The 27412-nt window shown below is 40.5% G+C and overlaps 1 protein-coding gene across 7 annotated transcripts; it reads left to right on the forward strand.

Moving 5' to 3' along the window:
• Positions 1-4858: 4858 nt before the first annotated feature.
• ARFGAP1 (ADP ribosylation factor GTPase activating protein 1) lies at positions 4859-26797 on the forward strand. Of its 7 annotated transcripts, XM_027645886.1 has the most exons (15): positions 4859-4991; positions 5192-5302; positions 8874-8937; positions 9853-9962; positions 11256-11427; positions 12040-12140; positions 12714-12803; positions 13447-13543; positions 14939-14995; positions 15947-15979; positions 17311-17340; positions 19163-19219; positions 20794-20853; positions 22027-22103; positions 22553-26797. In XM_027645886.1, the coding sequence occupies exons 3-15, from the start codon at positions 8878-8880 to the stop codon at positions 22878-22880; spliced, it is 1272 nt and encodes a 423-aa protein (XP_027501687.1). In that variant the 5' UTR covers positions 4859-4991; positions 5192-5302; positions 8874-8877; the 3' UTR covers positions 22881-26797. The 7 variants fall into 7 exon arrangements, with proteins under 7 accessions (XP_027501687.1, XP_027501690.1, XP_027501689.1 ...); XM_027645889.1 differs by lacking the exon at positions 20794-20853 and having other exon boundaries at positions 22033-22103; XM_027645888.1 differs by lacking the exon at positions 17311-17340.
• The last annotated feature ends 615 nt before the right edge of the window (positions 26798-27412 follow it).

A 27412-nucleotide genomic window follows, 5' to 3' on the forward strand; every position in this document is an offset into this window, starting at 1 on the left:
CTTCCCCAAGCCAATTTTACAAGGCTCATGTGATGCAGTGGAGAAGAAATCAATAACAAGTAGTTTCTTTGAGCGTGTCTTTTGAAGGACATCTGCAGCAGTGCGTGCACGGGCGTGCGGTGTCAGGAGCCGGCGTGTGAGTCCTGCCCCGAGGAAGGTGTGAACCGTACAGTCAGAAGCGATTCCAACACATACAGACACAAACCCAGCTATTTTTCTGCCGTGCTTTCAGTGATATTCTTTCCAATCCCAAGCCAGTGAGAGCTAATGCGTATTAAGAAGTCAGCAGTGTCAGGTGCCACCAGGCTGAAGGAGCATTTTTTACACACATTTGCTTTACAAAGACTTAATTGCCTTAGAAATAAGCCACTTGAACCAGCCTCCCAGAGTTCATTCTGAATATCCACAGAGTAGACACAGGCAGGTAGCAGCACTTCCAGGCTTTTTCACCCTGCCTGGACCATAGTAGCTGCCCACTTTGATTGACAATGAGACAAACTGTGATGTGACACACATGGACTTGACATTAACACAGAGTTTAAGCTGCGTGTAGTAACAGCTGCTTTTCAAATCAAAGTTTTTACTTTTCTGTTTCCTGTTTTAATATCAGAGTAAAGCTTCCTGCTGCCTTATATGAAAACTTTCCAAATTAGGTTTCATTTCTGAAATGAACAAAACGTGCACAGGTAGAAGGACTTATGGGGGTCTCTAAATACAACTACCTGCATAAGCTTTTCTTCAGCTGTAGTGATGAGGTGGAAAAGTATAAAGAAAGGGTGTCTTAGTAACCTGATGGGTAGTGGAAACACACACATTAAAATGCCCTCCCAGCTGCATGGGGGAGTGGGCATGGGGAGCTCAAATCAGAAGTGAATTCCCTATAAATATGGAATGGAAGGATGGGGGTTGATTACTGTCCTGATCTTGTCTGTGTTTTGAAGAGCTGGACATGAATTTCAGAGCCAGAGGCTGTGGTGTGTGGTCCATGGTGTAGGCAGGACTCCATGATTCAGTTGTAGGACTAAACTCCTGCCTAAACTCTGGCTTTTGGTGCCTGACCACCAGCAGGGCTGTGCTGGTCATTAGATGGAATTACAGATTTGTGTCAGTGTCAAATTAAGGAATGAGGTCTAAGGAAATCTAAGGAAAGGTCTGAGGAAATGTATCAGAAAAGCCCTGATACAAGGGTTTCTCAGCTGAAAAGGAAGGAAAAAGTAATGTTCCCTTACACAACAAGAGGGAAGAGATTGTTTTATTACATCCACGTGGCATTTCTGTAACTTAATGGCAATATTCATTGTAGCTGGGTAAGGTTGTTATGCTGTGGCTGCCAAATGCAATGAATATCAACAGCCCTGAATGCTATAATTCATAAAAATAAATCTTATTCATTCAGCATAACAAACAATAATAAAAAATAAACATTTAGTAACAACTGATGTTTCATCCCATGGCAGAATACATTTCACACATTATTTTTCTAATTTTTTTTTTTAATGTGACATAATGTTAGCAGGAACGAGCTTCTGTCAAGATTTACAAGACACCCCCTGAAGTCACTTTGAACTCTCAAGCCTGTTAAGTTGAAAATGAGATCGAGAGTTCGGTGGCTCAGGTGACAACCTGCTCACAGTTCACAGGCTGCTATTCAGAGCATGCAACACACAGAAGCACCAAAAAACCCTCCTGGAAAAGGGTGTTACCACCCAGTCCCATCAATGAATGAGATTTCTAATGGTGCTAAAAGGGCTGAGTTCAGGGTTCTGTTATTATTCACACAGTTATATACACAGTTATATGTTATTCCCACAGTTACATGAGTCATACGCAGTGACAACGCAGAACTCGAATGGTGACATTTATCATGCAAACAGGTCCATTCCTCACTCCTCACTCTTCAGATTTATTAAATAGATTTATCTAACAAGGGTATCTACATTTCCTTTTGTTCCCCCTCAATTTAAGCAGTCACATCCTAATATAGTGGCTAATCTCAGATGTGTGGGGAGGGAAAAAGGCAATAAAAATCCACGTCTTCTCAGTCCACGATAAGTGCTGCTAGTACAGAATATAGTATTCAGCCCACATAGGCATCAGTAAACAAGTCAAAACAAAGTTTTGTGGTATCTCTTTTTCCTTTAATATTTGAAGCTCATTTTGCCAGCTATTCTAGAAGAGCATTTTTCCAAAATTTTCTGTGTAATTTAAACCAAGTGGTAATGCCACTTCCTTTATGTCAGGGACTGTGATATTTAATAGCCAAAATCTAGTCTTCTTAATAGATTAGAAAGAGCTTAGTAAATCTGTAAAAGAGGAATAAGTGAAAATGAGTGCTCTTTGGTTTAAATCCTGTTCCCAAGATTTATTTTTTTACCTAAGAAGTTTCAAAGCCATCATATAAAATCATTAACTTACAAGCAAAACTGTACACTAGGTAGCTTATCTTAGCAAGCTTCCACTTGCTTCCACTTTTCACTGCAATTATGATGCACATGTTCATGAAATCTTTGTGGAATTGGGCTGTAGCTGTTTTCTGTGCTCTCAAATCAGGCTGCCCTTTACATGTTTGTATATTGTCTTTTTTGAAGCCAAGTAAAATAATTTCTATCTGCAAAATCTCGACATGGAAAACAGCTCAAAGAAACTGTGCCTGCCTTGCATTATTGTTATGCTGCAATTTGTTCCTTATCGTCACATTTCATATGTTCTTGACATTGGGCATAACAAATATAACAATGGCAATTGTGCTAAAAATATTTGTCATTTAGTCTCAAGGTAGAAACAGTTCATATGCAGATAAAGGGAACAAGTAGGGAACACAATGCCAGTAGGGAAAGGCACGCATGGTGCCTTTGTAAATGTTTCTTCTTGGCATTATCTATTATCTCAGAATAGATATTTGTCACACATTGCAGAGATGGGGAGAGAGCTATGCACCCATCCCAAATTCCTGGAACAGTGCAAACTGGACAGGGAATGGCGTGCATTTATTTGCTTGCTGAGAAAGGCAAATGTTTGTGGCGTCCCTTCGTTCCTACTGCAAACCAGGTAGTCCCATCCTGCAGCCTTCATGTAGGTGAGTCTGCTGCTCACTGCACATCAGGGGTTAAGGATGACTCCTGGTCCAAGGAAAATTGCAATATCATCACTACAACAAAACAGAAGCACTATTTGTGCTTCTTTGGTTAAAGCAATTCTGGTCCCAGAAAGACAAAGCCACCACTACAAGGGTTGGCTGCCCAGAGTGTGAACATGCAAGTTTAGTAAATAAAGACCATGGGAGGCATCAGTCTCCCAGCCCAGCACCACAACAGATGAAAGATACCACCCAACACTGCTCCTGAGGCTGTGAGAACTCACATTCACCCTTCCAGAACTGCTGCAGAGCCAACACCAACACCTGTCACTGGATTATCTACCAATTATGTGGGAAAACTAAGATTAATATTCTCATTAGGCCCTATAATACAGCGTCTGTGTAATGGGAACCTCATTGCCCATTGGTTCATGTTTACCAGAAAATGATGGTGCTTATCAGAAGAGATCACTTTCTCCTTAACTGGAAAAGCAAACTATTTAAGGCGAGTCTGCTTTATATTCCATACCCCTCCCTCTCTCCTCCTTACACACACACACTTAAGGGCCCATTATCTTCTCATTGATGTGAGGGTGTTATATGTAGCCACCATTAATGGTAATGAAAATGGCTCCCGTTAATCTCCCATGCACTGATAGGAAGATAATAGCCTACTTATTAAGTACGAAGGCCAGACAAGGAGTTGCACTGAAACGAGCAGCATATTGTCTCGGTGGGATTCATACGTAAATACTAAATCATTGCTCTGTGCCTAGAGCTGATGATTAAAAATAAATTAGCAATAGCATAAATGTGCTCTCCTGGCACGTGCCTCCAGGCACCACAAAGCAGCTCCAGGTCCTTTTTCCATCTGATCCATCCTCACCTTTGAGAGGATCTCTGGAGAGAATGTCCTGCGTTGGAAGGAACCCACAAGGATCATCGAGTCCAACTCTTGGCCCTGCACGGGACACCCTAAAATCCCACCTGTATCCAAACGCTCCTTGAGCTCTGGCAGCCTTGGTGCTGGGACCACTGCCCTGGGGAGCCTGTTCCAGTGCCCGACCACCGTCTGGGTGAAGAACCTTTTCCTAAGACCCAACCTGAGCCTCCTCTGACACAACTCCAGGCCGTTCCCTGGGTCCTGTCGCTGGTCACAGAGGGCAGAGGTTGGTGCTGCCCCTCGAGAGGAACCTGCAGATCCTGATGGGGTCTGACCTCAGTCTCCTCCAGGCTGAACAAGCCGAGTGCCCTCAGCTGCTACTCGTATGGCTTCCCTAAACCCTTCTCCATCCTCTTGGTCTCCTCTGGACACTCTTTAGATGGCTTTAGATCCTTCTTATGTTGTGGTTCCCCAACCCGCACCCAGTGCTCCCGCTGGGACCCCACCAGCACCGAGCGGAGCTGGAAGCGAAGCTGCTCCCCAGCACCAGGGGAGGGCCGGGGGTCCAAACCACCCCCTCAACGTGTCTCCGGGCCTGGGACCAACGCGTGGCCTCTCTGAAAACCCACAATTCGATATAATTCACCTCTCTGGGCAGCCTCCCCCCGTCCCGAGATACACCCCGGGCTTTTTTTTGCCGTCTGGAACTGCACCGAGCGCAGCGCGCGCGCAACTTCATCCTAGAGCTTTATTCCGGTTTTTCTTGGTTTGAAACACCCCAACATCCCCAAGCCCCCGGGGTTGTCCTTTAAGCGCAGAAAGTGGGATAAGCGGGTGTTCCGGCCACCCTTCTCCCTCCCCGTCCGGGCCGCAGCGGGTTAACCCACAATGCCTCGCGCCCTGCAACGTCGGCGGCGCCGGGCGGGACCGGCACCGGCACCGGGACCGGGATCGGGATCGGGATCGGGATCGGGATAACGAACGGGGCCGGCGGCGCCCCGATTACCGGCCCCGCGGCTCCCCCGGGCTGAGGTTCGCTGTCCCGGCAAGGCTCGTTCCCCCCAGCCCGGCCCCGCTCTGCTGGCGGCGCTCGGGCCCGGCCCCCGCGCTGTCACACGGGACGGTGCCGGGGGCGGGCGTGGGGCCGGTGCCAGGCTGGCGTGGCGGGGAGGAGGCATCTCCCTTGCCCCGCATTTCACCTATTTCTGCGTTGTTTCTTTTCCCCCCTCTAGGAAGCGGAGGCCGGAGCGCTGGCCGGAACCCGGCCATGTTCTGAGCGAGGCTCCGCTGGGATCCAGGTGTGGCTGAAGGCATCGCCCTCCCCGCGGCCCTGCGGGCTCCCGGTAAGGCGGCTGAAGGTGTGAGGCTGCTCCGCTTTGGCAGCACCTCCGGTGTGTCTGTGAACCGTGCCTGCTCCGCGGAGGTGGGGGCACTGTGTGGTTCGAAGGGTTTCTTCAGCCTCTGGGGCCTTTTTTGTCCTGGTGGAATTCGCAGGGAGCCTTCAGGACCACGGAGTCACACAGACCACGTCACCCGCTGACTCTTCACGTGCTGAATTGCAAAGCTCTTTCCACGTTGGCTGTGAATTTCCTGCTACATCAGAGGAGCAAAGTCCTGTTATGTCACATTTCCATGTAAAAGTGTCGAGGCCACTTCTGCCTTTTGGCTTGTTTTTAGCAAACTAGAGATTCCTAACCTGGAAATTCACACGGTATATGTCTGGTTTTTGCTCTGGAAGCAGATTGTTTGGGGAATAAGAGTGTGATACTGGTCTGTGTGAAGCTGTCTATTTCTGACTTCGAGCCCTTAGGCAAAAATATTTATATTCTTCAGTGAAAAATTATTCCTAAACATTTTCATTACTGCTTATGTCCGTTTACAAAACAATGCTTATTTATTTAAGGTGTCTGCACAGCTGTTTCTTCAGGATTTACTCCTGAAACTTAAACAGCACAGTGGTTATGTGTCCAGTCAGCTACCAGGGCTCAGCTTTTGGGTGGAAACAAAGATAATTTGAACACTTAAAACTTTGTGGGAAAATAATTGGAAACAAACCAGGCACTCTAGTGAGATTACCTCTTAGAAAGCTTAGAACATGACTTTTTTTCCTTCTCCTTTATTTCCAAATGCTTTGGTGGAGGAGAAGAAGGTGACAAGCTGGGTGGCTTTAGTCAACTCCTGCTTTTCTTGGGTGATATGGTATGGATGAAGCTCTGCCTTCCCACCAGGCAGATGTGATGGTTTGGTCAGGGAACTTGGTGCCTGTGGAATGGGTATGTGTTCAGACTGCAGTTGGCCAAAGTCTTTCCTTTAAAAAGTTTTTATAAAAGAAAAAATACCCCACAGTTATGGCAGAACCAAAAGCAATTGCTTCCTCTGTCAGCTTAGAGCTGGGGATCTGAAACTCATGCTGTGTGTAAACACTGAAGGGGGCTGGATATTGGCTTTTGGAGGATGGATGTCCTTTCTACTCTTTAGACAAATTCCTGGTGCATGCAGAATTGGAATGGGAAAAGGCTTTCCTGATCACCTCTAGCAATTCTCGTTTGCCATTGAGGCAGGAAAGCCTTTGCATATAGATTGCCTTTGTTGGTTATTGTGAATGAAAACCTGTGGAAAAGGAGGGAAAATGGTAATGGAAGGATAATGGTAAGGGGATTGAGCATCCAGCCAAAGAGAGGAGCTTGGAAGTTGTCAGCAGTGTACAAGAAGCCACTGGGCACAGGAATTGCTGAGGAAGAGGAGTTGTCATGCAAAGAGAGTATAGCAGTCACGGCAAAGAGGAGGGCCTGGAGTGTGCACTGTTGTCTTTCTGGCTATTCTTGCTGAGTTATTTACTTAATTTATGTGCTGTAGAGGAAGGATTTTCCCTTGTCTCACCGGGGGCAAATAATGGAGTTGAAGACATGGACTTCGATTCATGTAAATGTGTTTATGGTCTTTGTTTAGGACATGAGCAAATGCATTTTATGTGCAGTGCTATCTCCCTCCTCACATGCACATGAGTAAGTTTTGGGACACTGAATGATGCTATTGGAATGCTGTTGGAGAAGCTGTGTTCCATTATATGAGGGTTTGCTTGCCACACTTTTCCTGTTCCGAAAGTTAGACAATTTCTGTTTGATTACTGACAACAATAGTTGGGTTTTATTTTGATGCAGGACGATGGGAAGATTTTACTCACCCGTAACTGTAGTAACCTTTCCAGTCTAAACCACTTTTTTTCACAACTTACCTGTGCTTGTCTAATACAGATTAAGGTTGAAAGGCAGCACATTCTAAACATCAGTGGAAACAGTCCCTTAAATTCCACAGAACAAAGTATTTGTCAACAAATGTTTACAACGGAAGATGTTTATTTACAAAAGAAAATGTTTACAAACAAGATGTTTACAAAGGAATAAGCACTTTAGATAAAAGGCAGTGAGTTCTGCTACAAATAACTTCTGCTTTTAACAGTGATGATATGTAGGCACAACATTGAGCTTATTTCTTTCTGAGTCAGATGGTGTTGCAAATAACTGTATTTGTTGTACCTCTGTGGTTGCAGATCACAGAAAGGCTGCTCTGCTTTGGGGATTTCTAAGAAATTGATATCACAGTCATACAAATTTAATGTTTTTTTACCTGTAGCATTTTTCTTTTTATAACAACCTTCTTTTTTATACTGAAGATATGTTCTCCTTCCATCCCTTGGGGCTGTGGAAATTCTATGGAAGAGTTAATCATTTACCTTCTAAAATTATTGCAAGATTGTTAATTCTGTTGATATTTTAAGGACTTAGGACTGATTAGCCAAATAGCACAGTGAAGTATTGTCAGGCCTTTGCATAAAGGCACTTTTCCCTCTCAGACCAGTATTTGATACAAATATCAGCCTGCTGTTTTATGCTTTGTATCTGGACTGACTAGAAAACTTGACATTTACTGCCTTATGATGTTTCCAGTCAACTTGGTGACTTCTGTCTTGTTACATCTTAAAAGTTTGTTTTCTGGAGTAGAAATGAAAAGATGGACTGGAAGTAAAAAGAAAGAAGATATGTTATTTATTTAATTTAAATATCGTACTACTAGTTGGAAATACGATTTTTTTTCTCTAAATTGTACTCTTATGCTGTACCCTACACTATATTTCTTTTAATCATGAATGTTTTTGTGTACTTTGGGCTTTTCCAGGCTGTGTACTGTGTATGAATCACATTTTTTTCTCTTAGTGGGGATTTTAGCAGTAGCTTGACTCTGCTCCCTGCTGTTTCATGCATCATAAAAATTAGAGTGGGATGATGTGGTCTGCCAGCAAGACGTGACTGTTGGAACTAGAACTCTATTTTCTGTGAAAGGTCCCAATAATTGCCTTGTTTTCTTAGAATTGCATTGATAATTAACTCAATATTTCTGGGAAATCACGAATTTTTTTTTTGTATCTTCTGGCAAAGTGCTCTTTTAGGAATATCTTCAGCTCTCTTAAGTGTGAGAGTTTCTGTTATTTTTTGCTTAGGTCTGTTGAGTTTTATGCATGTGATCCTGTGTAATGATGGGTAAAGTGCTTTCAGGAAGGGTAGTGGATTGGTCTGGGAGCAGCATCCAGTAGAGTCTGTTTTGATACAATACTTGACATAGAAGAGTTTCCATGTTTATCACCCCCCAACCCCTTTTCAGTCATGGCTGAATTACAGCTTTCCAATTTTGGAACTGAGATGACTAAACCTCCCAAAAAGTGCAAAGTAAATGGAAAAGTAAGATTGTGGGGTTTATGGTGGTTTGTTTTGTCTGTTTTTCCTCTGCAACTTCTTGTGAGTCAGTGGTTTGGATTCCAAGCTCTTTGTCACAGAGATGTGCTTGTAAGGGGCTGAACATCCTACTGAAATCAAATCCTTGATTGTGACTCAGTTTTATGTTTTTCTCCCTTTGCAGAATCATGGCAAGTCCAAGAACAAGGAAAGTTCTCAAGGAAGTCAGAGCACAAGATGAGAACAATGTGAGAAAATTATGATTTTCTTTAGATTAGCTTTGTAGAATTGAATTTTCTTTTTACCTACTCCAAATGTAGGTTGGGGTCTATTACAGCTGTTGTCTTTATAGTATGGCTCACTAATAGTTAACATATGAATTTAGATGTCTCATATTTCTGTTAGTTCCAGTAACTTTTATTCATAGATGTATTATAATACATTGCTTCATCTTTGGCACAAGTCTTCTAGAAGTTCTAGTTATTCTGAAACCTCTGGAGTCTTTTGAACAAGTGGTGTCTTGGGCACAGCTTAATTAAAATTGTTTGTTTCAAGTAACTTGATTGTACACAACCTTAAATGTCATAGTCCATGGGCAGGTTCAGTTTTATTCATGTCAGTACATTAAACCTTGAGTGGTGATTCCAGTCATAAAACTTCAGTTGTTGCACTGTATGAGCAATAAAGCTATTTTTAAGGAAAAAACCTCTGTTTAGATCTGCTATCATTTACTGCCAAACTGTAGTCTGACTGAATAAATGTTCCAAACCTTAAATGTTGCATCTTTATTTTGCCAAGGAAACCTCAAGAATTCAGTTTGGTTACTTTCTCCTCCCTCAAGACAATATGGAAATGAAACCAAATTGAATTCTTTGCTCAGTAATTTCCATTTGCTCATCTGTATTTCCTCACTGGTTTCTAGTAGTCAGTACAGTAATTTTTATAATCCAAGTTAATGAGCATTTCTTTACATGCAGCATAAATAAATACTCAAAGGAAGCTTCTGCTCTCAGGGAATGTGTTTCCAAACACTAAGAACTCTCCCTTCTGAAATCATCTTGGCCGTGTAATGTTTTCATGATTTGATTTTTTGAGCTGGACTGTGAAAACTTCACCTGGACAAGTGATGGCTGATTGCAGAGATAATTGTTTTTCTCTCGCAGGTCTGTTTTGAATGTGGTGCATTTAACCCCCAGTGGGTGAGTGTGACCTATGGAATTTGGATCTGTCTTGAGTGCTCAGGAAAACACCGAGGCTTGGGAGTTCACCTCAGGTCAGCCTTTCAAGCAGACACAGACTGGGTTGGGTTACCTCAGTGATCGTGGCTGTGAACAGAATGTGCTGGTTTGGAATGTATAGAATGTCTCAAATCCAACATTTCACTGGCAGTTTTGCTCCATGTTCCTCTCCAAAGTGGGCTTTGCTCTCTGTGCCTTGTCTGTAATTAGTTTGGTATAGAACTAATTTCCAAAACAGCTTTATTCTGTTCAGGAGGTTTCTTTTTTTTTTTTTTTTTCTAGTAATATAAATTATAATTTTTGTTGTTGTCCAAGAAACATCCTCAGCTGAGATGGGAATCTGTGGAATAGGTCTGGAGACTCACAGTGTGTGTATGTGGAATAGGGGCAGAGCATGGGATAGTTACTCAAATGAGGAAGAAAAAAGTCTAGAGGGGAAATGAGCAAAGCAAGGGGGCTGTTCAGAAGTACGTGCTTTGCTTTACAAGGGCTGATTTGAAGCTCATTACTGAGTAGAAATAGCATAGAAAAGAAGAGTTTGGAACTATTCCATATGTTACATGAAAGAAAAAACTAAATTCCCGAGATGAGGGTGTGATGAAGGCTATTTCTTTAGGGAGAAAGAGAAAGAAAAAGAAATCAGTCAAGTTACAAGTTTTAAAGAGCCTTTTTCACCTCCTTTGTGACCTTGTGTTTAACAACAAGGCACTGTTTGGGGTTCTTTTGTGTGTGGGGGAGGTTGTTTGGTTTTGTTTGTATGTTTTAATACAGTTTACTGAGCAAGAATTTATGACTGAAAGCAGAGTTGAGATGCCAGCTGCAGTCACAAGTGCCCTGGGATGAGGTTCAGGTGTTAGGAAAGGCTGTTTTAAGCAGCTGAGCTGTCCAGTACCTGATGGTCACTGGGAGCAGAGGCAGGGACTGAGACAAGGAGGTGTCTTTGCAGGTCACTGAAGTGTAACTGTCATAATAGACAGAAAAAATTGCAGAGTGAAGTATGGCCAAAATTTCTGTTATATGGTGGGTTAGATTAATTTCTGAAAGAAATTTCTTGAAGAAAGCTGCTTTTTCTGTCACTTGCCTTCTGTTGATTGTCTCCTTAAAGTGCCAATAAATGACACAATTTTGGCTTATTTTGGTGAGGATCTGCCCACCTTCTTATGATGATCTGTCTTTCTGTACTTGGAGAGTGTTCTCTAACATGTTTGTACTCTCAACTTTTGAGATAGCTTGTAATAAGCTTTTTTTTTTGTCCCTGTTGATACAGCAGGAAATTATAACAAGCTGTGATTTAAAACTAAAAAAAATCAAACAACCCTGTTTTTCAGTTTTGTACGTTCTGTAACCATGGACAAGTGGAAGGATATTGAGCTGGAGAAAATGAAGGCTGGAGGTAACAGCAAATTTCGACAGTTCTTAGAGTCTCAAGATGACTATGATCCCTGCTGGACAATGCAAGAGAAGTACAACAGCAAAGCTGCAGCTCTCTTCAGAGACCAGGTAAGTTCAGTTTTGTGTGTTCTCATCCCCACGATCTGAAAATGTCAAAGTGCTTCGTAAGCACTTGTTTTTGAAAGGGCAGAGGGGGGCAAGTAGCAATTTTTGAAACCTCTGCAATAGTTCCTGAAAGGGTAAGTGTGAGAGACTGAAATCCTGAAGAGTTAATGTCTCAGATATTGGGCAGAAAAGGAGTGATAGTGTGTGACTGAGATAAGGTGCAGTTAGGATGGAGGGTCTTGGGGAAGCAGGAGCTTTTCTGGGACCAACTTCCTTATCCTGGACAACTATCTCTAAAACCAAGTTAGAGACAATATTGCACTTTCATCTGTGGTGGGGATGAGGAATTGAAACCACAAGACTCCCCACCCCCATTCTGAAAACTTTGAAAACCAAATGTGCCTGCTGGAAGAAGTTGCCTGAAATAAAACCAGTGTTCAATTCAACATCACAGCCTGGGAGTCAGAAAAAAAATAGTTTCTTGGGAAAACAAATTAATTGATCTCTGCAGCTGGCTGCAAATTGGAACAATGACTTGTCATGATACAGAACCAGTGTATGACTTGCATGACAACTCTGACCTGGCATTCTTGACTTTTTTCCTACCTCTCCTAGGTAGCTACAGTGGCTGAAGGCAAGGAGTGGTCTATTGAAACTTCTCCTGCCAGAAACTGGACCCCACCTCAGCCTAAAATGCCTCTCTCTTCCACTCACCGGTAGGTATCCTTTTATCTAATGTTGCTACAGATACAGCAGGGTCAAAACCTGGTCTTTGAATGTCTGCTGGTTTTATTCTGTTGATAGTGGTGTAATAATTCCCACCTCCTCCACCTGAACCTTAAACCATGGCAGAGACAAGTGAGCAAGGGCAGCAGACAAGCCAGGCTGGTTTTATCTTGACTTGTAATGCACCTGAAACATTTGTGTCACTCACAGGTGGTGTGCCAGTTTGGGATTGAATGCCAGGGAAGAGGAAACTGCATTTTCCCTTGTGGTGCTCGTTACCAACAGGAGCATCAAAGCTGGACCACAGCAGTTTTGTTTTTCTGCTTTTGCATGTAGTGGTTGTTACTCTGTGCACCCTAAGGACCAAGTTAACTGAAAAGCAGTTGTAAATCAAAGGAACAAGCACTTCTTGGCTTTTAGTGGTTGCATTAGAGTTCCTTACTTGATAGATAAAAAAAATAATCCGTTTTTCATCTGTATTATGATGATATACATCAAGCTGCATTGCAGAGCTGGGAGGAGATTTGCTTTACATGGTTTACTACTTCAGTCTTTTATTTCAGAAGTTCTGCTGGACAATCTCACACTGCAACTGCCTCTTCTGACAAGGCTTTTGAAGACTGGTTAAATGATGATGTCAGCTCCTACCAAGGGTAATGTAATATTTACTGACCTTTTTGAATGCCTGTCTCTCTGGCATGACAAAGACTTGGATGTTGTACTACAGCTGCACAACTGTGATCCTGGTTCACTAGTGAGCTGTTATGACTGGGTTAGTATTATAAATATGTTGGGATGTAAGATGAAGGAAAGTGTCTCTTAATGCATTTGTATAACAAAGATATTTGAAGCACTGAAGCTTGTAACTCCAAATGTTACTGTGGTGGGCTTCAAACTAGGGAGTTCTGTTTGTGTGTTGTATCTTACAGTGATTTAAGTTAAACAGAGGGATTTATAAAACTAAAAGTGTTTTCTTCTTTCTTTCTTTTCTCATTTTCATGTATCATTTTATTAGGATTTACTCAGCTTTCTAATATCAGTGATCTGTTAAACCTGGAGAATCATTAGCTTGGACAGGGATACTGTAATTTGCAAGGATTTCTCAGTGGATCCTTGTTGTTGTTATGTCTTCCTGAAGCGAGTGTTTTTGTTTTTTGGGTGCTAGGTGCTTTAGGACTTTTTTTTTTTCCCAGGTGTAAAAACAATTGTCACTCTTTCATGCTTTTCAGTTTTTGTTTAATAGTTTTAATGAATGCTTGCTGATACAGATACTGTTCCTTTATTGTCTTACGGTAGTGGCCAAGAGAATCGCTACGTGGGGTTTGGAAACACAGTAAACCCTCCAAAAAAAGAGGATGACTTCCTGAATAATGCTATGTCTTCATTGTACTCGGTAAGGAATTGCTGGAAGCTTTCTGTGACCTCAGTTTTCTTCCATTGTATCCCCTGTTTTGGGAGAATATAAACAGAGAAGAGAAACTGAAGACTGCAGGTAGATACAGAGAAATGCAGAGTATTGGTTGTATTCCCAAAGAGTGAAGAAGATACTGGAGGACTTTATAAGGTGAAATGAGGGGAGAAACTTGAGCAAAACTTAAGTTATGTCTGGTATCAGTTCACAGAACTAAGGAAATGAGGATGCAGCAATGGATCAAGAAATAATACTCAACAGGGCTGAAGGATAAAAAGTAATTACCTGTAGGGAGAAGCAGGTAGGCTGGTAATGCTCTAAATCAATTAACCATATTAGGTATGTTCAGTGGAAAACAACTGAAAATGTGTGTCTTTGTGGTGCCAGAAGCCCTGAGCAGTGATGAAAACATTTGAAATACTTGTGACAGCGTGTGAAGAGATAACAGCATATGGTTGAACAGTTGTTGTGACTCAAGCAGAGATAGTGAAAGATGCATTGTTGAAGGAAAATGAGAATAAAGTCAGAGGCAGTCAGGGAAATATTGGTGCTTTGATAGGATGCAAAGTAACAGTGCTGAACCATGTTTGGGATTTGGAGTCACTTGGAAATGCAGTAAGGTTTTCTACCAAGGTTAGTGGCCAGCAGCCTTCAATAGAGGCTTATTGGCCTGAATATCCACACCAGGTTCTGTTGTTTGTTTAAAAATAAATAAGTAGTTTCACTAGAACTTAATGGAGATAGATAATGCCTGAGCCTTTGATCAATATTCCAGGTGATCCCACTGGGTAGTTAGTATAGGTCTGCTGAATATTTTCTAGGTATGTCATAGTTTATAGGCCAGAGAGTTCAGATTAGAAACCACATCTGTGATGTGTTGCAGATGTGCTGAGGCAGCAGAGGAGAGAGGACACCGTGTTCATGTTAGTGTGAACCTTTTATTTGAGTCCAGATCTCCTGAGTCTCTGGTTGGAATGCCCTCGTGTGACCACAGACACACATTACAGTGGGATTTCAGTCCATTATTGTGAGCCTGAGTTACTTGCATGTGGGTTCATCCTGGTGAGGAAACCAGTTTTCCTTCCGCTGCATGGAATTGTTTTTCCCCACACATGCAGTCGTTTTTAGAAGAAAAACATCTGAAACGCTCAGGTTTGTTCAAAATTGCAGCTGGTTTGACAGAAATACTGGGAATTCATCACTTAATTTCAGTAAATGAGAGGCTGTGATTTTTTCTCTCACTCGCAGGTAGTTCTTACGACTACAGGACAAGCTGTATTGGAGAATTTTGACTTAATGTAACCTGTTATAGAGAGCACTTGATTATTTGCTGTTATTATTCACAAATAGCTTATGGCTTCCTTGCTTTCTTTAAAGGGATGGAGCAGTTTCACAACTGGAGCAAGCAAAATTGCCTCGGCTGCTAAAGAGGGTGTAAGTAAATAAAACGTGTTTTAGGTAATGCTTGTAAAGTCAGAGATTCTGTTAGTGTTCTAATAGTGATGAAACTTGAGAAGGTTTACCAGGACAAACTAAATTTTGCTCTTCCTTTCCTGGCCTAGGGCTTAGTTACATACAGTTTGCAGATCTCATGATCATTTCTTGTGTTTCTGGATGGATGTTTTTGTAAATTTATCCACTGGATTTAGGAGAAAGAAGTCAAGAAAAAGTTTTGTTATAAAGTAGAAATTTCAGTTGGTGCCAAGTAAGGCTAAATTGGATTCTTCAGCAGGAGTTTGATACCAAGTTACAAACTGCTGATAGTTTTCTATTTTTCTTTCCTTTGTCTTCTCTCTATCTACAGCATTTCTGTCAGTCTAAATAGAAAGCATGTTGGGCAGAGTTTGTGTCCACTGGGATGATTTGGGAAAAACTGAGGAATGGTCTTCATGCTCTGCATGTTCTGCAAATTGGCACACTTAAATGACAATCATTCAACTAACTGTAAATGAAAACCAGAGGAAATGAGAATTTATTTCATTTTACATGGATGATGATAGAAAGAGACTAAATGTTTTTTTGAACATAATGCATTGCAACTGTTTTTCAGTTTTGCTTAGTATTATTCCAAACTTCCATGACCATAACAATTACATCTTACTTTGTGTGACATTATAAGAGACAAAAATATTGATACTCATCTGCATTGGCCCACCAAGTTCTAGTCTAGGTTGAAAATCCTTTCTTCCCTCTGTTGCAAGCTGAGAAAGACTGATGCTTCCCCAGAGCAATCTGGAATGCCAGAGGTGGTGATATGGATATTCTCTTCTCACTGTGAAATTCTGCCAAAGGTTCCATTCCTTTTGGAGAGGAAATGTGTGTATTTAAAAATTGAAGGGTTTATTCCTGATAAATCTGAATGTATTTACTTCTTTTCACTATCAGGCTACCAGATTTGGATCTCAAGCAAGTCAAAAGGTGATTATAGATTTAGTTCTGTCTTATTCACTGTAATTGTCCTTAAATGTCATGTATTTGCCTGTACCAATTGATTTAGATTTGATCATCAACAGACCAGTGTATTTTTCCTCCATAATCCACAATAATGTTTAGGTTCTAGCTTTTATTTCATAGGGATTGCAATCAAGTGCAGTGATCAAATTAAGCAAGAAATAAACAGTGCTACTCTGCTCTTTGTACCTGTTGGGTGTATTGGAAAGGCAGTAGAACTTACAGACATAAAATACCCTCATTTTACTTCTGTAAATCTTAGATATGGTCTATCTTGAAGCACTTTCCATGGTGATGTATTATAATGCAAGCCATCTTCCCATTACTAAAGTCTAATAAGTTACAAATGTGACATTATTATTATTATTATTAATTTATTAATATTATTAATAATATTAATATTATTAATAAATAATTTTGCTTGTGTGTATTTTAAAAAGTAATTATGACAAAAGCATTTAATTTTTCAAACTAGGGTTAAAACAGAGACAGACCTGAATTACACAGAGCTCTGACATAAGATCTATTTGCATGGAAAAGTTTTAAATTCAAATGTAAAGATTTGCAAAACAGGATTCTTAATTTGCCAAAGTTCTGAGTGAGACAGGACTTAAATATATTAATAGATGATACAGGAGTTTTACTTGAACTATAACTCTTTTGTATGTGCAGCATTAGCCTGGTTTGCTTTCTCATAGACATAGATGGTGTTGCTCAAAACAAATGTGTAGCAGCAGGTGTTGGTGTTCAGACAGGTGTATACACTGGGATATTAATCCTCCAAATAGCCAAATTTGGGCATGTTTGCAATAAAAATGTCTTCTCAAAGCACCCAAACTTCCTACTTAAAAGCTTTAAAGTGTTTGCTGCTTGGCTTATGTAAGAAAAACAAAGTTTTCTACAGCTCTTCCTCTTTCACTCCTTCTGGCAGTTTCCCTTTTAGAAGCTGTTCTTTCTTTAGTATTATTAACAAATGTAAATACAATATTAAATGCCAAAGCTCATCACATCTACTGACAAGGACCTCAGCAACATGGTGCTCTAGAATCTAAACTGTGTTACTGAAGCTTAAATTTTGTTCCTGAAACTTCTGATCCTTTGCAGAACAGATGTGGTATATTGGTTAAAAGTGTATTTGGTGCCCAGGGACCAAACACATTTCACTGTTTGTCTTGTCAGTAGATGTTTAAGTTGGAAAAGGTTCATGCTACTTAACTTGCCTGAAAAAATGCTGCCAATTTGTTGCTAAAAGCTGCTTCTACCTTCCTTGCTCTTTCTCTTTTGCTCTCTGGGTAAAGTTTTGGGGCTACAAGCAGCAGCCAGAGCCGGTAACACCCTCACATATATTCTTGTGCATGGACTCCTTGTCACTGTTCGTGCTGAATATGTGCATTTGCTCCTGAGCTGTCTTTTCCTTTTCTGCCTTACATCAAATCTGTTTAGAATAATGTTGTGTGTTTTGTATGGTGATATTTCTTCAAACCTACTTAAAATAGGTCAAATAGGACAGAGATCTCCAAGCTCTGCACAGTCTGAAAAGGGACTCTACTGCTGTCCGTGCTCTCCAGAAGCACAGATGATTTCAGGATTTCTCTTTGCATGCCTGCTCCAGGAGTGCAGTGTGCCAGGAGCTGGGGTGTTGTGGGAAGGTAGACTCTTAATGTAGTGTTCATAATGGTGGTTACAGTGCTATCCTAAATTCAACAATAGGAAAGATGAAGAAGTGATTCAGATGAAAATACAATTGTACCCAAATCTTTCCATTCCATGTTTACAAAATTATGTGCTTGAGGAAGAGGGATGATGTAAGAATTCTTCCTAATTCTAGCAGTGACTCCACTTAGCACACCTGAACTGTTACTCTGAGTGTATTACACTCTTTATTATATAACATAAACATTTTGCCAGGTTTAATAGATCTCTGACTCATTCAAAGATGAGAAATCCCCATTCTTGTTTTTCTTAAAAACTTTCTGACCTCGCTCCCAGTGGAAACAAGCCTTATATGATTTACATTCACATTTCTCACTAGGTGGAAGCCTTTGCTTCTCCAAGAACTTTGAGCCTGTAAGGAGCAGAAGTACTGGAGATAATGGTTGGGAAAAGAGGAGAATCTGGGAGTGCTGTGGGTTAGGGAAAGGCTTCTTAGGAAAGATCTCCAAAGTGATCCATTCCCAGGAAGAACATGAATGAAGGCTCACAGCCTGACCAATGTTAGTGATAACATATAAACCCTTAGGAAATAAAGCTTCCTTAGTCTCTGCTGATGTTTAGGAATAATGTTTGCCTGGCAAGCATGTTGGCCCTTTTGGATTAACCAGGATAATTCAGAAGGCACTCAGTGTGATAGGACAATTCCAAAGAAAGGTTTAAATCTATCAAAGGGTTACTATGTTAATAGGGAAAGGAATGATTTCAAGTGAAACTCTCCTAAACCCTGCTGCTGTCCTTGTCAGCACTGTCTAATGAAAATAATTTAGTAGCTTACACTGTGGGCTTACATTTTTGTAAAATACCTCAGAAGTACAATATCCTCATGCATCTTGTTCTGGATTGCAGTAGATTTCTGAAGCTCATTGTTTTTTCTCCCTGCAAACCTGGGGCTTTAAAAAAGATTACAAAAATCTTCTGTCACAGCTTTGGCTCTTGTGTGTTGCTCAGAAACACTTGGGCTGTTACCAGTGGATGACAACTGGAGCACTACAAGATGGAAGAATTGGGGAAAAATTAGGCACAAAAAATCTAATTCTGAAAGTAATTGCATTAGTAGGAAAAAAATAAGGGTAGATGAGGTCAGTTCTTCCAAACATTCAGCTGCAGGCATTAGCAAGGGGCCTGTCTTCAAGGCTGTTGCTGGTTGAACCATTGCTTCTGCTTCCAGTGCAGGGCCAGACTTTGCCTGGGCTCTGGGCATCTATTGCCATGTGTATCTGATTTTATTTTATTGTCTTTTAATGTTTCCTGCAGCACTTTACTGTGTGTGCTTTTCAGCTCATTCTGCTTCTGTGAATCAAAGCTTAAGGCTTCTTGTGTTTTTGGAGATACTGCTTAGAAATGAGGCTGCAGAAGGTGTTGGCTATTGTTTTTTGCTTTTTGGGTTTTTTTTTAAGAAATTATAACTGACTTTGTTTTTGTTTTGCTTTTAAATAGGCATCAGAGTTAGGTCAGACATTAAATGAAAATGTTCTCAAACCTGCACAGGAAAAGGTAACTCTGGAACTAGTAAATGACTTGGAGAAAAATGGTTATGATGTCTCAGGGAGTGTGTCCTTCTGTAAAGGGGAAACATCAAACAATTCAAAGCAGGATGTTAGCAAAGAAAGGTTAATGAGAGTAAATTCCCTTCACCAATCTTTCTCATTTTATAGATTTCATACTTTCAATAATGGAAGATGGGACAGGATGAAAATGCACCCTAAATTCATATTGAAATCAGTTATTTTTTAAAATATATATATATGTTAGTAGTAGTATCTTTGAGTGTTAAGTTCCCAGTGCTTTACTCATCTACCTGCCAGCTTTGTTTTAGTTCAGTCAAGCATCTTTGAGCCACTGTAGTTCATCTGGGGGTAGAATTTGGGACAAAGTAAATGTTTAAGATGAATGGAGACAGTTCATCAATAAAAATAACATGTTCTTCCAACCTTTGTTTCCTCAGAAGTGACCAGTGATCACTGATACTACAGATTTTAGTCAGAGATTCTCCCCAGGCTCAAATGTTGCCTTCCTCTTTCGTATGTTTTAAAAAACGTACTTTTACATCCTTCCCATTTGGCCTGCATTTGTTCTGTGCTTTAGAATTTTGGGTCAGCTCCAAAATTCTGATAAAGTCTTTTCTGAGAATGTGGTGCTCCACTTACCTGCATAGTTTTTCTTAAAATATACTGGTTTTGATAAAGCAGACTATCTTTGCTATCCTGAGAGAAGCAATGCCACCACTTTGGGATTTGGATTGATTTTCAGTTTGAAAAGAATGTTTTAATCACATTGCAAAATAATTTCTCTTGCATTACCTTTATTAATTCACCATTCTTTACATGGCATTTGAAACCACACAAGAAGATTCTAATTGGTTTTCTGTTCCCTAGAATTATCCATAACTTATTTCTAAAGGCTTAGATGCATTATTTTCAGGGTTATTTTAGGGTGCATTTCCTTGAGCTGATTTTTATTTTGTAGGACAATTTAATGAGGAATGATGCATTCAGTATTAAAAAAGTAGTTCTATTTCCCTTAGGATGTTGTGTTGTTAGTTCTAAATAAGTGTTACTAACTAAAATAGGTATTTTCTATATGGTTATACAAAGTCACTTGCTTTGGAACAGCTGCCATTTATTAACTGGTAAAAGGCACCAGTTGTGTTCTGTTTGACCAAAGTTTAAAGCCCTTTTAATATTTAAATAAGCATCTATAAAGAAGAGAGAATAAAATGGAAATGCTAGGTTTCTAAAAGACATCTTTATATCCAGTAAAATATATGTATAAAACTTCATGTTTGCAGATTTTTTTTATTTACTGGTGTTTTTATGCTCAGCAGTAGTATAATTATACCTTCCTCAAACTGTGTGTATCTGTAAAATAAATTCCCACATTCCCAAGGTTCACTCCATTATAGATCTCTTAACTTTGTTAGTTTTAACTTAAATATATTTTGATTCAGTGTGGGGTTGTTTTTTCTTTTTACACTTTATGTTTTCAGCTGTTAAGCACAAGTGAGCCTGTCTTAGAGTTTCAATAATACTTTGTTTTATGGCTAATTTTCAATCCTTTGATTCACATAGGTGAAAGAGGGGAAAATATTTGAGGAGGTCACCATGGGGGTATCGCAGTTGGCCAGCAAGGTATGAGGTGGCCTGCCTGGCTTCAGGGAGGCCAAACAACAAGCCAGTCTCCATATTCTTATCAAAAGTGATACAAAAACCACAGTGCAGCTTTCATCTGCTTGTGTTGAAGAGAAAAACTTGGAAAGTGGAACTTTGAGCAGACGGTCCTTCTGTAGGGATGTTAAAAGCTGTACGGGTGTGGTGTGGTCCTCGCAGCAGTCTCAGTGAGGACATGGTGTAAGACAGCCAGTGTCCCAAACAGAAAAAGAGAGAGAATATGGAGACAGCTTGTGTTACACTGGTACAGTTAAACTTACTAATGGTCTGCACCTTTTCCTTTGTCTTCTTTCGCTCTCGTTGCTCGGTGATGTGGTAAGTGCTGCCTGTGGCTGCCAAGCACAGAAATCCTGCACAGTCTAATACCTGGTTTGATACCTTGCATGTCTTACATAGGAAGGTGTGTCTTTCTAGCACTGTGAAGTCAGCACTGGAAGCTCTCTCACATACCAGCTTAGTTAGTGCCTTAGATTTTGGGCATATTTGAATAAAGTGAATTATGTTACCTGTTCTGTTTAGAGCCCGGTGACTCCAAAGCTGAATTCTGAGATTCATCCTCAGTATCTGTGACATAGAATAGCACCATCTATGGGTGTCACTTCAGAATTTGTGTTTCTAATCCAGTGCCAGTCCATTATAATAACCCCCAAAGGATTCTCCTAGCAGTCATGCTTATTCTAGGACTTAACTTTTGGCTTGTTTTACATGGGTAGTGTAATACAGAGTGAAGGTAGCTTTGTAGAGCAATAGCAATATAAATACTTCTTACAAGAATCTTGAGATCAAAATGTCAGTGCTGTCATTAAGTTTAATTTTATGTAAGGAGTAATTCCAGTATTTTTGTCAAGAAAATCCAGGAGAGAATTCAGAAGATGTTACAATGATGAGTGAAAAAGCTTAACTTGACCTGCTTCTCAGCTCTTCCAGCAGCACGATGCTGTGAAATGTGTGTTCTTTACATCAATCAAAAATCTGCCCATCAAAAACACTAATGAGTTGTGAGTTAAATTTTCTGGTGAAAATGTGTTCTATTTATGGCAACAAGTGGAAGGATTGTTTTGTGGCTTTTGCTGTTGCTCCTGGCAGAGGGGTTGGATCAGCCCAAATGAATGGAGTGTCTTTTTTTTCCTCTAGGTTCAGGGAGTTGGAAGTAAGGGATGGCGAGACGTCACCACTTTTTTTTCAGGCAAACCAGATGATAATTCTGAAAGGTAACTTTTTGTGGTTACTTTCTGTGTCTCTTTAGATGCATAGTTTTATCTCCTGTACGTTCTCAGCAGTCTAGTGGCAGGTAATGTTTTGATATTTAGAAATTATTCTGTCTTTGCTAGCAGTCCTGCTTTATGTAATATGGGAGGAATTCAATATAACTATTTGTTTATAACTGAGAACAAAACAGGGCACACATCTTGGTTTAAAAATTGCTCCAAATGCATATTCCCTACCCTGGGACTGTTAAAGCTGGTAAGAAAATCTGTGAATTAGACTATAAGCTTATGCCATTTGGAGCAATATATTTAGTTATACCTTTATCCTCAGTTTTGTTTAACCAAAGGGCAGTAGAACTGTAGTTTTCTTTGTGGTCGTTTTTTAAAATTATTATATTTGGTGTAACTAATTTATTTCTTCCTTCCTTTCCCTCCCCTCCACCCCACAAAAGACCAGCTGAGGGAGACAGCTACCAGAACAGTGGAGGGGAGGGCTACCAGAACAATACTGTAGATCAAAGCTTCTGGGAGACCTTTGGCAACTCAGATCCACCAAAAGCTCATAAATCTCCAAGCAGTGAGAGCTGGACCTATGTGGACAATTCCACAGAGAAGAAGAGCTCCGACAGCTGGGACGTGTGGGGCTCGGGAACGGTCTCCAACAAGAACAGTAACAGCGACAGTTGGGAAAATTGGGAGACCAACTGGGAAAACGCAGGAGGGGAGAGCAAGACCAGGAAACCTCCTAAGGCAACAAAAAATGCATGGGATGACTTTTAGAACTTTGTTAAACCCTGGTTTGCACAGCGAGGAGAGGGAGGCTGTGCTGGCTGATGGAGGGGAGAAAGTTTTACACACAACTGGAGTATCATGGTTGACCTTACTGATCTGTTACTTTTGTGCTTCCCATTCATTCTCCTTTCTTATATCCTGGTTTAGGGGAAAAAAAAGTAGCATCTGAATCTTTTATCACATCTGGCTCTCCCTTTTTTAAGGATAGTGATAACTGTCTTCTCCTTGCACTGTTGGCTATAGTGACTTTCTTAACACGAATGTTCAAATGAAAAAAGTCAGTGCAAGGACACTTTCATGGCACAACCTTGCATGTATAGGTTCATAGGCATTCATCCAGTCCTCATCTAATTTGAGATTTGAGGTGGTTAATGCAAACAAAGGACAGGGTGTGACTTGAAAAGATAGTTATTAAATGAGCAAACTGCAGTTGAATAGATCTAGCTGAAATGCCTTATGTATTGCTCTGACTACATTAAGTCTGGCAATTCAAGATGGTCTTTAAAGTATTTTTTACTGGAGCTTTGTTTTTAAACTTTATGACATTATTTTATTTTTTTTTTTTTTAGTATTTTAAAACTTATTTTCTCCCCTTAGAATTCATAAGGAATCTAGAGCTAGATAATTATTTGTGTAAACTTACAGGTTTGACCTGAGCTATCAAGGGATATCCAGAATGGCTGTACTTGCCCTACTCAATGGATTAAGAGTTTACACTGTACAGCTCTGCTACACAGACAAAAAGCAAAGCTGAGGTGTTTTCCTTCCTCATCTACACCCTGCCCCAGTTTGAGTATTTTATGTGGTCTGTTTTTTCTCTTTCTTCCTTCTACTCATCTACTGTACTGATTCTGATAAAAATGAAGTCTTTCTGCTGCTTGGCAGTGAAACAAATTTATAAAGAAGATTCCAGCAAGACAAAATGGGTGGAAAATATGAGAACACTGAGGGAAGAGCCTGGCAGCAAGCCCCTTTCAAGATGAGTAGATGTCTGGATTTAATAGTAAAATTTAATTTAAGCAGATGTTTTCCAAACGAATCTTTAATGTGTCAAACTGTATCTCTCTCTCTGTCATGCATTTCTCCACATTTCCTGGATCTTGTTAAAGAAACACTATTTTGGAAACTTCAGAAACTCCTTGTCAGCATTAAGGAATGGAACAGAAGATTCAGTTATGTCTCAGTTTTGACCCAGCAAATTGCTTTGCATGACACAAACCATAACTTCTGCAGAAGAACTGTGACTTTAACAGCAGAGGTGTCATAGGCATCCCATTTTATTTTTGGGGATGGGTTGTAAATGTACACTCAGCACGAAAACAATCAGCTCGCTTGAAAACTTCATGTTTTATGTAGTCTGCTTTATTGCCAGCATGGAGTTCTTCCTGTGAACCCTGTAAATCTTAATACTTACCTAAAAAACCCTTTTCTTTTTAAAATCAGTTAATTTGTTCAACAACCAACCAGTGTTGTCAAAACTTAAATAACGCATCATTTCTTTCCTCTTCAGAGAGGTTTTTGAGCTTATGGTAATATCAAGAGTTTTAAAAGGAAGGAAAATCATGAACTCCTCAAAAGCAGCAGATTTTAAAGGCTTAAGTCTAGGTAGAAGTAGCTGTATTTATAGCCTGGTTCTGTATTTCTATTAGTAGGATCTTTCAGATGGTGAACAGAGTATTTTTTCTAGTCTTCTCTTGCCCTGTCCTGCAAGAACTGGGATTTTTTTTTCCCCTCTTGCTTCTCCTGAGCTCGTGGTCTCTGAAGCTCCTGGTCTCTGAGCCCCTGCAGCGGGACCTGGAGCTGCTCAGGACCCAAGTGCTCCTCCAGGCTGAGCCATTCCCAACACATCCTTGCTGACACTGACCCTTTTGAAGTGCCAAAGGCACGAGAGATCTGGGTTTACAATTCTGCTCGTGGTACCATTGGCAGAAGTTTACAGCCTGGCTGTAAAACGAGGATTTTTTTCCTTCTTTTCTCCAGTTCCAAGTATAACTTTGTCATAGCTTAGTTGCATGTCAAATATAACTTTGGGTTTTTTATGCACACACCTCTGTTGCCTCCTTGTCACGTGTCTGCTGCCCAGTCCGAAGCTGATTCAGCTTCCTTTGTACAAATGTATTACAGTTTCTCTTCCATAAATCTCCTGAAGTAGCTCGTGGCAGGAGAGGCCATTCAATCAACAGCATTGTGGGGGGTTTGTGCACGTTCTCCTCAGCTGTGAGCTTTGCCCAGGAGAAAACTGGTTTATTTATGTATCACTTGCAGCTACGGTTGGCATGAGCCATTTGTTTGTTCTTCTGATTTTATTTTTGTAGCTCTTGAAACTTTTATGTTCCAAATTAAACAGCCAGGGCCCTGCTCGAGCAGGAGCTTTGGATAATGATTCTTCTAGTTGAGGAGACGGAGGCAGAAGTTTTGCTATCTCTTTTTTTGAAGTGCTGCAGAGAAGCAACAAAATGCTGCAACTTCCAGAAAGGTGTTACTGGAAGATTAAAAGAACCCATTATGACAGCAGAAAGTGTAACTGCAGACACAAACTATTATGCCAGCTGGTCTCAGTTTGAGAGGCAAATTGGTATTTTGTAATGACTTGTCAGAGTCTGAACATTTTGATCATGTCTTCCAGAGGAGAGGACAAAATGAGGGCGTTTTCTTTTACAAAGCCTCCGTTTTATTGGATTTTACTTTTCCTTAGAGTAGGTGGCTGGGAATTTTCTGCAATTCAAAGAAATGCATCCAAGCAAGTTGCATGTGCGGAGCAAGTGTTTCTGAATCAGATTTGGTTTTTTAACTCCCCCTCCTCTCCCCAGATCCTCCTTTTTTGGCCTGATGAGGAGCACTGTAGCAGAGGCACTGAGTGCAGGCTGCTGGAGCTGAGGCTGCCTGTCTAAGTGAAGGTACAGCCATGAATCTGAGTGTGTGATTTGTAAAATGATCTTGTCACCGTGTTCAGTGGGTGACCAGTGGGCTCTGCTTCCCTTTCAGTCCCACTCCTTGTTGTCACAATTTGAAGTCATACAAGCAAATTGCCAGGAGATGGTGCAGTAGGTGAAAAGGCTGCTGCAACAATTGGACATTGCAGTGGTGGTTCAAATTTCCTGGTGTTCCAGACTTTTATTTCTTTGTATGGCTTTGTATAACTTTGGAAAATATGGAGCAGCTGGATTCCTACAGGTAATCTGATAAAAGAAAAATTTCAAGACATTCAAGCTAAGTGCCACTTGAAAAGAGTGAAAGTCTTGGAGAATGCTCCCAAACCTAATCCTAGCAGTTAGGGATTATTTTAAAATGTTTCATTTGTGTCTTTAAACCTGTTAGTAATGATTACAATTCAAGAAGTGCTTGGCCAGCTCTCCCTCATGGTTGGGACCTCAAGGATAATGCTGCTGCTTTTATTTTCCAGGCCAGACTGTAACATTCCATGAGTTCATAATGTACTTGTCAGTGTAATGGTCTGTGCAATAATTTAACAAGTGTAGATAAAACCTTTGTTTAACCCAGGATACATTTAAAGATACAGTGGTCCTCTTGGAGAGTAGCAGCCTACACAAGTATTTCAGTTCTCACCTTACTTTGGGAATATTACATTTCAGTGACCCAGTTAAAGGTTTGAGCAATCAATGATTTAAACAGAAATCAAGAAACATTTAAATGTCCATTACTGGAGTTTGATCCTAATGGTTTAGTGGCCTCTAGTTGCAGAACCCCCTTTCATTCTCATGCCAGCAGAAACTTGGTCAGTAATGGAGTACTGTATCTTTAATTTTCCTGCAGTGTTTTTTGTGAAGTTCACAGGAATATTGATTTCAGTGAACACTATTCATTGTTCTGTAGAGTGGTTCTGGACTTGAACTGCAGTGTCATCTTTTAAAGAGCATTATAATAAAGCAAAGAGATATGGAGCAGAACGGTGTTCAGCCCTTTTTCAGCAGACTTAATTTTAAACCCATGTGCTGGTGTCAGGCATATTCTTTCCTGCTAGTAATGGAAGCTGCCAATGTCAATGACAGAGCCAAAAACATCTTTATATTTCCTTGAAATTTCACAGTCTAACTTAAAGTGCTAATTTTAGGTCTATTAGAATTTGGAACAGTTTTGAGACAACACTGGTTGCCTCCTTAATTTAAGGGGAGCTATAAAATAGAAAGTAAGGTGATTGCAAATAGATTCATGTATTCAGATTTTTATTAGCTTGTCTACAAAGGCACTTAACACAGCAGAAAAAGGTAACTTTTGAAGCAGTTTTCCTTTCCAAAAAGTGAGATTCCTCTGGCCAATCCTTCAGCTGGTGGTGATGGTTCACATTCAAGATTCCAGTTTCCTTCATTAACCAGACAGCCACGTGAGTACTCCAGATGACTGATGACTGCACTGGGCTTTATTTAAATTTAAAATATCTTTTACTATGTTCTTGGTCAGCAGGACTGAATTGCACCTGCCTTGTGGGAGTAATTTTACTGATTTTTTTACACCAAAAAAAGGTGGACGTTGGAGTTGGGTAATGTCACTGGTATTACTGC

This window comes from Corapipo altera, unplaced genomic scaffold, assembly GCF_003945725.1.
Source record: "Corapipo altera isolate COAL_440 unplaced genomic scaffold, ASM394572v1 64, whole genome shotgun sequence".
Taxonomy (NCBI): domain Eukaryota; kingdom Metazoa; phylum Chordata; class Aves; order Passeriformes; family Pipridae; genus Corapipo; species Corapipo altera.

Bases quoted from the DNA above. Each gene is read 5' to 3' on its own strand.
- ARFGAP1 (XM_027645886.1), top strand. From the start codon at position 8,878: ATGGCAAGTCCAAGAACAAGGAAAGTTCTCAAGGAAGTCAGAGCACAA. The intron at 8,938-9,852 runs GTGAGAAAATTA...TTTCTCTCGCAG, and splicing joins GAGCACAAGATGAGAACAAT to GTCTGTTTTGAATGTGGTGC. The intron at 11,428-12,039 runs GTAAGTTCAGTT...TACCTCTCCTAG, and splicing joins CAGCTCTCTTCAGAGACCAG to GTAGCTACAGTGGCTGAAGG.